Source organism: Aegilops tauschii, chromosome 2 (assembly GCF_002575655.3).
Source record: "Aegilops tauschii subsp. strangulata cultivar AL8/78 chromosome 2, Aet v6.0, whole genome shotgun sequence".
NCBI classification, from domain to species: domain Eukaryota; kingdom Viridiplantae; phylum Streptophyta; class Magnoliopsida; order Poales; family Poaceae; genus Aegilops; species Aegilops tauschii.
This window is the reverse complement of record NC_053036.3, coordinates 130,248,551-130,260,589: the sequence shown is the minus strand read 5'-3', so window position 1 is coordinate 130,260,589 and position 12,039 is coordinate 130,248,551. Positions and strand designations below refer to the sequence as shown.

Genomic DNA, 12,039 nt, shown 5'->3' with positions numbered 1-12,039 from the left:
AACTTGTCACTTGACTTAATTAAAATACATCAACCGTGTGTGTAGCCGTGATGGTCTCTTTTCGGCGGAGTCCGGGAAATGAAGACGGTTTGAGTTATGCATGAACGTAAGTAGTTTCAGGATCACTTCTTGATCATTTCTAGCTTCGCGACCGTTGCGATGCTTCTCTTCTCGCTCTCTTTTGCGTATGTTAGCCACCATATATGCTTAGTGCCTGCTGCAGCTCCACCTCATTACACCATCCTTTCCTATAAGCTTACATAGTCTTGATCTCGCGGGTGTGAGATTGCTGAGTCCTCGTGACTCACAGATTCTACCAAAACAGTTGCAGGTGCCGACGATACCAGTGCAGATGATGCAACCGAGCTCAAGTGGGAGTTCGACGAGGAACGTGGTCGTTACTATGTTTCTTTTCCTGATGATCAGTAGTGGAGCCCAGTTGGGACGATCGGGGATCTAGCATTTGGGGTTATCTTATTTTCATTTGGATTTGACCGTAGTCGGTCTATGTGTGGATTTTGGATGGTATGAATTAAATTATGTATTGTGTGAAGTGGCGATTGTAAGCCAACTCTCGTTATCCCATTCTTATTCATTACATGGGATTGTGTGAAGATGACCCTTCTTGCGACAATACCTACAATGCGGTTATGCCTCTAAGTCGTGCCTCGACACGTGGGAGATATAGCCGCATCGTGGGCGTTACAAGTTGGTAATCAGAGCCATCCTCGACTTAGGAGCCCCCTGCTTGATCGAATCGCTGGCGTTGTTGAGTCTAGAAGAAAAATGTTTTGAGTCTTAGGATTATATATATCGGAGAGTAGGATTCTTTTTACTCCTCAGTCCCTTCGTCACTCTGGTGAGGCCTCCTGACGTAGAAGTGTTGACTCTTCTCTCCTCAAATTTCACTAAATTATTTTTAGGATAACGCGGGTATCTTGGAATCGTTCCGATGACTTTGTGACGAGAACATTGTTCTTGGTGCCTACAATGCGGTTATGCCTCTAAGTCGTGCCTCGGCACGTGGGAGATATAGCCGCATCGTGGGCGTTACAGTAACAATTTTTCGCAATACTTGGAGACCAATGTTTCCGTGCCTTTGTCCACCTGCTGGCCATAGTTACACAGCTGCCCTCCCTATAGTCGTATGGGTGTATGGGATTTATTATACGAGGTCGTCCTACAGGGAGGTATTCCCAGGACCACAACTGTAGAAACTCGTAGGGGACATAAAGTAACGGAGCTTTTTTTGCGAAGGAAGTTTTTTGTGTGGCATCACACAAGCCTCTATATGTATGAGATAGAATGGCAGAACCGAAGCTGTATTTTGGCTGCTCGGGTAAAGGTTCATCTACCATCTTCTCCACAATGTAGATGAGACCAGGGAGAAGTACGTCCCCGTGTGAATTTGGAAACATAACCCTGAGGAGCCACAACAAATACGCAAACAGATGTCTTTTCCTCGTCTCAGAATCAGCGAAGCTAGAAAAATTAAGAAAGTTATCATGAAGCCAGGGGAGTGGGATGCCACGAGGGCCACCAGTATGTTGTGATTCTGGCATTGTCATCCCAAGACGGTCTGATATATTTTGTGCCCAAGTTTTAGACACTCGTCGAGAGACTAACGGCTCACCTCTAATTGGTAGAGCAAGGATCATAGAAACATCTTTCAGTGTAGGTGCAAGCTCCCCAAAATGAAAGTGAAAGGTGTGGGTTTCAGGTCTCCACCGGTCAACGAGGGATGTCAAAAGGGATGGGTCCGAACGTAACTGGGATGGGTCTTCGCTTGATGTGAGCCTAGCAAAAGCATGTAGTCCATAAGCGTCAAGGTGAGGAATGAAATAATTGTGTATTGGCCAGGTTTTCTTTACGGTTCGAAGTCTGAAACTCCGATAATCATGTTCTTTATTTGGGTTCAAAGATAGGTGGCAACGGTGGCCGGCGTCATGGGGCCCCTCCAAAAGCCGTGGCACTTCAGCCATAACCTGCACACAAACATACAAAAAAACACAAGGAGATTCAATAATACAAAGAGATTCAATTTAAAATAAATATAAATACAATAACACAATAATACAAAGAGATTCAATTTAAAATAAATATAAATACAATAACACAAAGAGATTCAATAATACAAACATATTCAATTTAAATTAATAAAAGTATAATACAAATATAAGTAGACATAGCGAGTACAGATAAATGAACATCATGCGGTGTTGTTCGCTCGATACAGGCATTCCCTACGTGAATGTCCAGGACACCTACAAACGCGGCATCGCCTTGGTTCTCCCATCTGGCTATGGTCCATGTCATTGCGATGACGCCTAGACTGACGTCGTCCCTTGGCGGTTCTCATCAAGTCGGCATTCGGAACCCATTTCGGCCCATCTGGCCACATCATTTTGTAGTTCATATCAATGCCCCAGGGCCAGAACTCACCGTTCCAAGTGTTGTACAGATTGTACATGTTGAAGTACGGTGATATGTATGGCTCAACACTGATTTTTTTTTATCTGCAGCTGCCCGGAGCACATGACTACAAGGGTAGCCCTCAAGCTTGGCCTTGTTACACGTGCACTCACAGGATGTTGGGCTGAGGGTGACAGCTTGCTTTTTTGATCCTCTGTGGTGACCCTTAACATACTTGGCTCGCACATTGACCTCCCACTTATTCCTAAGTGCGTCCACTTTCCTGCAGCCATGGCTTTGGGACTTCTTTGCTTTCTCGTTCAGATGTCTTTGCATCTTCTCGGACCATGGCTTGTTCAATTCAACTTGTGCTTTAGCCACGGTAACCCTGTCTGCAAAGTATGACAGGGTCCGGTTCCAAGTTTCTTCAATTAGGGCTGTGATAGGTAAGGCTCTCACCCCTTTAAGAACACCATTGTACACCTCTGACATGTTGCTGGTCATTATTCCATACCGAGCCCCGGTGTCGTGAGCCTGCGCCCACTTGTACAAATCAGGGCAATTCTTGCCGATCCACTAGCTCAAATTTATGGCCGTCCTTCGACCCCTCCGGTCTTCTCTCTGCGGCAAGGCCGCGCGCTCGATCTCACCATTGATACCTGCCCAGATGGCATTCATTTTGGCTTCAGTTTTGTGCATGCACATCCTCTTGAATAACTTGAACCAATCCTTATTCTTGAATTTGGAGTAAAAGTTTGCTGCCAAATGCCGCATGCACCACCTTCCCTCTAGATCCGGCCACCCCCACTCTTCTGACGACTCCTTAATTATGTTGAGAGCACTTAATAATCCTGTGTTGCGATCAGAGATGATGCAAACACCTATACGCTCTTTCACGACACCCATCTTCACGCAGCTCAGGAACCACAACCAGCTATCTTTGTTCTCGCTCTCGACCGGTGCGTATTCAATAGGAAGAAGCAGATTATTTGCATCTGCTGCAATCGTCACCAATAGTGTGCCCTTGTACTTTCCAGTGAGAAAGGTACCATCAACTGATAATACCGGGCGACAGTGCCTGAAGGCTTGTATAGTCTGGGCGAATGCCCAGAATAAGCGGTCAAGGATTAGCTCACCCGGGTTCTTTGGGTTCTGACGTTCTCTCCGCCAAACTTGAGTCCCCCTATTAGCACTTGCTATCTGATGAAGCATTCTGGGGGCATAAGAATAGGCCTCCTCATAGGTTCCATACAAGTTCTTGAATATATTTTCCTTCGCACGCCTAGCCTTGCTGTAGCTGACAGGGAAGCCAATCTGATCTTCTGCATCTTTTTGCAAAGCCCTAACACTAATGTTGAGACTTCCCTGCACAATCGTTTCCATCACCTGTGCCACATATCTTGCCGTCACATTGCAGTGATTTGAAAGAGTCCCAGTTTGCTCACAGCTATGCTGCACTATTTTTGTGATATGCCATGACTGACATACCCCAGGCTTCAGTCTAGCGAGAACTCTTCCGCGGCAACCTTTCGCGGTGTGGATGCATATGACCTTCAACTCTTTTTTATCAGACTGCTTCACTTTTTGCTGGCGGTGGAGGGCGATTGCATACCTATTAATTGCTTGGTAAGCAGACTTCTTGTCTAGGAAAACCTGCCCAACCTCCAGGCTCCCCGCTTCTAGGCCAGAAACAGAGTGAAATTCATTTGTGATGCTCATATCCTGTAAAAACCCAGGTTGCAGTGACGCCGCGACCGTCCTCTGGGGAGGAACATCTTCTTCTTCGCTTGACTCGGAAGACGCGGAAGAGTGATCGTCATCATCGAGCGCCTCCGGCAATCCCTCCACGTGTTCACTCATGTCAACGGCCGCAGTCCAATATCATGTGTCATACACAGGCCGGTCGCCTGTCGCTTCCGATGGGCCGATGCTAGGGGCTGATGTGATGGCCAACTCGACCTCACCGCCCCTGCTACTGCATCCGGCAACATCAGTGACTGAAATGAACTCCACATACACCATCGGCTGACCAAACACTGGGTTATTGGGATTGCTTGCAAACCTCATGTACGACCCCCACGACTGATCACCTGTGACAGGCCGCAAACCCCAACGGGCAGCTATCCCATCATTTGCTCCGTCAGCGACGAAGGCCTCCATTGTCATTTTTTTCCCTGCATCCCTGGGCCAAACACCGCTCGGAGGCACCTTCTGACAGCTGCGTAACCCACGTTCACCATGTCTCTAACTACAACTGTAGTCGACTCGCACAAGGACACATCCACCCCGAAAGGACCGTCCCGTAAGACGTTCCCATAGTACACTACTAAATTTTCCATAGTACCTAACCAAAATACATGTTTACATTTCAAACAATTAGTAACTGAACATTTAATAGTAGTACAATGACAACATTTACATATCAGACGACTAAAATAATAATCGTATTTTCGTTACAAATATTCGTTTTGTTTTTAGAATCATTTGCTTAGACTTTCCGGGGTTGTTTGGTTATGGGTATTTAGAGATCTTTTTTTTTCTCTAACTCGTCTACGAGCGTCACAAACTAAAACTCCGTTTGCTTTTCTCCAACTACCCCAAAAATATCCTAAACTGATTCTCGTAACATGCAAAAACTGAGCTTTTGGAAAAACGATTATTAGTAAAAACTAATTTTCTTACAACAAGTTATGACAAAACCGATGGTAATTACTCGTTATGACAAACAACCACTAAACATAATAGTATGATAATAACATTTTAATATCATATGAGTAAAACATTTAATTTCTTCCGGCTTTATATAATTTTTTCATATCATACGATAGCAATCATTTATTTACAAATAATAATATTTGCAGCGGCATGCATATTATTCACAACAGTACATCAATATAAAAAATATTAACAACATTACGGCGTCATTTTATACCTTAGCTCCAATATGGATGTGCTTGCGAATGCAATTAAGCGTCCAAATAGTTCGAATAAATATCCGTCACCAGTAATATATGAACGGAGTCGACCTATTATCACATGAACATCAATATTACACACGGATTTTTCTTTCTGCTATCAAAAGTATGAAAATAGCACTTGCATGTATGTGGTCATCACCTCACAAGGGACAGCGAAGATGGATACACAATTTCTTCAATCACGTCATCTCCTCCTTGTTTGCTACTAAGATGAATTATTTTACCTAATTACATACATCATTAAGTACATTAGCACCTAATCTTAACATATAAAATTTAGATTATTGCGACATAACAAAGTAGACCTACGGTTTTCTAACTATAGACTTATTAATAAACATACCACATGAAATAACGTACCACATGCAATGAACAATTACAGTACAAGTTTTTCTTAATTACCATATTAAGATTTCTCACATGTCAATACTAATGGACGCACCTAACATTGATACAACATCTTCAACCTACTCTTCTAAAAAATATATTATAAATGGTACATCTGTTGTCTGAAATTATTTCTAACCTCTAAGCACTAACATTGCATAGCTAATGACGAGCTAAAAGACTAACTAATTACCATCCTGCATGCACAAAAAAATCAATTTATTGCAAAGCTCATACCTTGATCTTCAACTTCGTAGTTCACTTCGCTAGGCAAATCGTACTCCTGAAGCTCTAAATGACTCCAAAAAGTGATGAAATAATGCCTAACAAAACAGAGAACACATAGTTATGAACTAAACAAAAAGAGTAAAAACATCATGCATGCGAACGAAACCAACAAAAATGGATAGATCTTACCTTCGTCTATCTTTTCTTCCACTTCAGCATATTCAAAATCCAACTCTAAATCGCCCTAAATCATGAGTGAAAGTGCTTAGTGAGTACTTCTTTCTCTCCGTTCTTACGACTTAGAGAGCAGAAGAGAAGGCCAGAGACAGTGTGCTTGTGCACGGAGCTGAAGCATAGTATATAAAAAGAAGAGGATCTCTGTGGTGTCGGCACAACAGGATAAACTCACCTACCGCAGCCTCGGATTCCCGCAGCGAGTGAGTGTATTAATACAGTGCCATCGCGTCCTTTGAAGCAAAAGCCAGCGCTGGGTGAGTGATTCCCGCAGTGCCGTCGCGTCCGCTCAAGCAAAAGGCAGTTGAGTCCCTAGGCAGCACCGCGGTGGAATCAGTGCGGGTGCATACAAAGCAGTCGCAAAAGCCAGCTCACGGGCAGCAGAATCATCGCGAGTAGAGAAAACCAACCAGCACAAGCGGTCAAATATGCACAGATTCCCGCCCGTAAAAATCAGCGCCGTCTGCGACGTTGTCGCGCGTGCAGCAACAGAGGGATGCCGCCTGCTGCGGTGGCGGCGTGGCCCACAGGCTAGGCCCGCGAACAGCACGGCCTGTTGGCCTGCGAGCGACAGCGGCAACAGAGGCCGCCTCGCATAGTGGCGGCGTGGCCCACCTAGCCTCGCCCGTTCCATCCTGGCTCGGGGTACTGTGCGAATCGCGTTTTACCCTTGTTGCCGCCTCCTGCAGTGGCGGCAGGGCCCGCCGCCTCCTGGCGTGGCGGCAGGTGCCACGTATCGCCTGCCGCGCCTGCTGCCACTGCTGAGGGGGTACTTTTTGTCAAATTGATCCACAGGTAGTCTTTTTTGTCAATTCATTTTGGCAGGGGGTCCTTTTGGACAAAAAATCCCAGCGCGTGTACATGCGCTTCTCCTCCAGGCATGCTACGCACATATATGGTGTACGTGTGGAAATGTGTTCTGCGCTACTCATACTAGGTGGTGTCTGTCATGTCTCAACTCTCAAGTATGTTATGGCTATGTAATGAGTAATCAACATGGAGACTCATCCTAAGTTTCGATGTGTGGCTGCTCTTTCTTTATATGCGCGCAATGCAGTTCTCCTGTGTAGGCTCTGCAGCACATCAGGTGCTACAGTTCTTTTTCAGTTTTGGTAAATGTTACTACCTTCATTCCTAAATATAAGTCTTTCAAGAGATTCCACTACCGACTACATACGAAGTAGAATGAGTGAATCTACACTTCAAAAATATCTGGTGGTCAATTTGCGGGAGAAAGAAGAGACGAGGCGCACCATCGAGCCCGTGAGTGGCGAGCAAGGGCCGGGACGTCAGCAAGGCTTCTGGCAGGAACGAGGCAAGCTGGTGGAGGGGAGTCAGAGGCAGACGGTGGTGAGGGAGGGGGGTCGGGTTCACTGCTAAAGTCTGGTGATGCAATGGTTTAGAAAGATGGTCGGGAAGGCGCATGCTCGGCGATGGGTGACGGTGAGGGGAGGTGGGCCAGCGAGGTTGGCGCAGGAGCGCCACAGTCGGTGTGGTGGAGGCGAGCGGTTCAATTTCTGGCCTAGATCCGATGGCGGTGGGCCGTTTGAGGGGCTAAATTATAAGGGATTGGCTAGAGATGCCAGACTAGTGACCGACTCAGGGAGCAAGGTGTACGGCATGTTCTCCTACCGGTCGGCAAAGATCTTGTCCAAAAACAGGATGAAGTCATTCGGGTTGAGGCGGAGGAGCGGCCGGTATCGTGTCTGCACAAGGTACGTGTCACACGTCATGGTGGCAAAGGCCAGAGCAGAGCAATAACTCAAATTGAACTTCCCTTATCAACGCACCAACCATTCTTGAAGGCCTATAGGAGTCCTGAGTACGGCAAGTGGGTGGCGCGACACGACCAGTCCCGAGAAAGCCATCATCTTGGACTCATCCGCGCCAAACGTGCATTGCGCCCATGAAGATCAACCCAGAGAAGTGGCAAACACGAATGAATGCAACACACAACCTTTAAGTCATGTCTCCAAATATGATGCTCCCAACAAAGAAGCGACGTCAAGGAGCGCCACCATCGCCGATATGAAACTGAACCTAGGCTTTCGTCCTTAAAAACAACAACCCAAGTGATAGTGGGATGCCGGCACACTTCAGTGATGCCTCCAAGGAGTGAAAACAACACCCATGGATGTTGTCACTATTGGCATTGACTGAAGACGGACAGGACATTCATTTGTTTCGTCGGACACCTCATCCCAGCCCACTTGATTTGGGCAACACCGTTCACATTGGTTCAATCCGCCGCCGCCGCCGCTCCTCGCCGCCTAAGCCATAACGGCCACCATGATGCCTAGTAGCCATTGAGGCCCGACGACTCCAAGATGCCTGAAGCCACGACCCGGGCCGTAATCCCACATAGATCCTAATGGGTGGGTTAAGAGCTCCAGGCCACAGCCGCCACCGAGGCAGCATCACCGGATGGATCCCTACCCATCACCCCTTCACTGTTCCTCCGTGTCGCCTCCCATATTATACATAATATTTGATATTGTAGATTTTTAATTATATTTTTTATAGACTTGGTCGAACTTTAAATATTTTGACTTAGGATAATTCTACGACTTCAATTATTTTGATGCCGAAAAAGTATTAAGCTATGATATTACTACCATATACGGCTATATATTATATGGTACTGCTTACCATCTCTTGTGCCACTCGAGTTCGACACAACCTGCATATATGATCGTGTAAAAAGAAGTGTACAGAAGTGGCATGACAGCTACGTATAGCCAGCAGTTGAGGATAGTATTAACCATTCTCTGAAGTATCCTCCAAAAAAAAATCCATTCTCTGAAGTGACCATGGAGTGCGAAACGGCTGTCCACGAAACAATACTCGGAGTACGACAGGGCGCCTGTTTGCATTCCATCTCGTAAACAACACTTGCTAGACTTGGAACTGCAACAGAGTCGCCTTGTACTCTACTCTGCAGACTACCGGGTCAGTCTTCTCGCCTTCCCAGCTCAAGCTCTTCCTCTTCCTCTCCCAAGAATGCAGCAAATGCACCGGCGCGGCAGCACAATATATGGGCTCCTTGAGCTCTGCGTTATTCCACCCCATTTCACCACCCGTTTCTCCCCTTTATTCTGCCATACACCAAAACAAAGCTCGGATCGAGCGCGACTGATGGCGGTTCCGGCGGGCTTCATCTTCGGGGCCGCTGCGGCAGCGGTGATCGCCGTGGGCGCGTACATGTTCTTCTGGCCGGCGTCGGTGGCCGTGGCCATGATGAAAGCCCCTGGATCCCGCGGTCTGCTGATATCCCGCCTGGCGTTCGAGGCCAACCCGCAGCGCTACTACTACCTCCTCCGCACCGCCGGCGCCGCGGTAGCCGCTGCCCCTTTCGCTCCGTGAGCGAGGTGACCGCCTGCCTTCCTAAGCTGTTGCAACGTGATCTTCAGCGTACTAGCATCCAGTGGAGTATACCGGCAGTTCTGTAGTTGTCTGTCCAATGCATCAGTCGTCCGCTACTGCAGTACTGATTCTACTGAACTAAACCGTGGGGCTTGTTTTTCGATAAAGGCGTTTTTATTAACTCAAAATGTAGAATCGAGTGGATACAAAACATAAAGAACGACACCCGGCCTCTGCATAGCTAAGATGCACACAACCATCAAACAAACAGTCTGACAAAAAATATAAAAACGACAAAGTGGCAACAGTAAAGCCATATGCGGCCAAAACTGTGCCTATGTCGACGGAGAAGGTGGACCGATTCGGAGATTATGCTGCCACCATGTTGGCTAAAAACCTCCCTGGCCACCCGCTCCAACCGCATACACACCGCCTTGAACAACGATTGGTACTCCGTTCGGTGCAGAGTAGACCACATACGAAGCCAGTGCGTATAACGGTAAATAACCTGCATAGGAGAAGAGATTTTGCCATTAAAAACACAATCATTTCTACATAGCCAAAGTGACCATAGTAAGGCAGACGCTCCCACCCGTATTAGCGTATTAAAAGTATTTGGTATTCCATCAAGCCAGTGACCATATATATTGGTAACACTTGTTGGTGGATACAAATTTGACGCTATTTGGATAATTGACCATGTAGAACACGCAAACTTGCATTGAAGGAAGAGATGTTTGATTGTCTCGTCATGAGTACAAAAACTACATTTCTTGCTTCCTTTCCAGTTGCGTCGAGCGAGGTTGTCTTTAGTTAGCACAACTCCTCTCCGAAGATACCATATGAAAATCTTAACTTTTAGTGGCATCTTCGATTTCCAGATTTGTTTATTATTGGCCACTGGAATCTCTGTGTGCGACGATGCACGATACATAGTCAACTGCGAAGGACCCAGATGTAGTAAGATTCCAGCGAAAGACATCCCGTCCTTGTGTCAAGTTAATCGAATCCAAACGGGATAGAAGATGTTGCCATGACACAAGACGGGGCCCAACCAAATCCCTCCGGAATGATATATCTGGCGGGGAAGTGGTCATCACATGTGCAAGAGTATCATTCTTATTGCGTACAATGCGGTACAAGGCTGGGTACTGTTCTCGGAGAGTGGTATTTCCTAGCCAGTTGTCCTCCCAGAAACATATCTCCGAGTCGTCCTTTATCGCGAAGGATCCGAAACGGAAATTTTTTTCTTTACCGCCATCAGACCAGCCCAAAAATGCGAGTCACCGGGCTTCCAATAAGCCTGGGATAACGCCTTTTGGCCTAAATACTTGTTGCGTAGCATAGTTTGCCAAACACCATCCTCAGTAAGAAGCTTGAACAACCATTTACTGAGTAAGGCGTCATTCTTGACCTGGAGGTCCTGAACACCTAAGCCTCCTTGGTCTTTCGGTCGGCAAACGACGCTCCATTTGGTTATTCTATACTTTTTCTTTTCATTGTCTCCTTGCCAAAAAATCTGGATCTGAAGTAATCCAGTCTTTGCAGAACCCCTTTGGGTAGTTGGAAAAATGAGAGCATGTAGAGAACCATGTTGGTGAGGACAGAATTGATCAAAACTAGTCGTCCTCCAACGGAGAGCATTTTTCCTTTCCAACTGCTCAACCGTTTCTCCAATCGCTCTTCAACATGTTTCCACTCCGTATTAGTGAGACGCCGATAATGAATCGGAATTCCCAAATATTTAATCAGGAATTGGCCTTGTGCACATCCAAACAAGTCAGCATATTGTGCAGCCGTCTCCTTGGCTTCTCCAAAACAGAACAATTCAATTTTATGGAAGTTGATTTTCAAGCTTGACATTTGCTCAAAAGCTGAAAGCAGAAGTTTCAGATTTCTTGCCTTATCAAGGTCATGTTCCATAAAAAGAATCGTATCATCGGCATATTGCAAGATAGAGAGTCCTCCATCGACAAGATGTGGCACTACTCCTGCAATTTGACCATTCTGTTTGGCGCGTTCAATCAAAGTAGCCAGAATGTCAGCGACAATGTTAAATAACATTGGACAGTGAGTCACCTTGACGTAATCCTTTTTTCGTCTGGAAGTAATGGCCTACATCATCTTTGACTTTGATAGCCACACTGCCTCCAATAACGAAATTTGGATCTACTCACGCCATTTATCGGAGAAACCTTTCATTCTCAGGGTCTGCTGTAGAAATGACCATTTGACTTTATCATATGCCTTTTCAAAGTCAATTTTCAATACTACCCCACTCATGTTCTTCCGGTGCATCTCGTGAACGGTCTCGTGAAGGATAACTACTCCATCGAGTATATTTCTTCCTTGCATGTAAGCCGTTTGGGATGGCCGACATGGTCAGCAACTGTTGGGGAACGTAGCATTTCAAAATATTTCCTACGATCAAGCAAGA

The 12,039-nt window shown here is 46.1% G+C and overlaps 1 protein-coding gene and 1 long non-coding RNA gene across 2 annotated transcripts; both read right to left on the bottom strand.

Annotated features, from left to right (window-relative positions):
• Positions 1–2,988: 2,988 nt before the first annotated feature.
• On the bottom strand, positions 2,989–4,272 carry LOC109786068 (uncharacterized). Its single transcript, XM_073506931.1, has one exon. It carries the CDS (start codon positions 4,270–4,272, stop codon positions 2,989–2,991), a length of 1,284 nt encoding a protein of 427 aa, XP_073363032.1.
• A 768-nt stretch (positions 4,273–5,040) lies between these two features.
• On the bottom strand, positions 5,041–6,328 carry LOC120974481 (uncharacterized). Its single transcript, XR_005769874.2, has 3 exons — positions 6,195–6,328; positions 6,015–6,100; positions 5,041–5,614 (listed from the first exon to the last, which is right to left on the bottom strand). It is a non-coding gene; the product is annotated as an uncharacterized lncRNA (long non-coding RNA).
• Between the last annotated feature and the right edge of the window lie 5,711 nt (positions 6,329–12,039).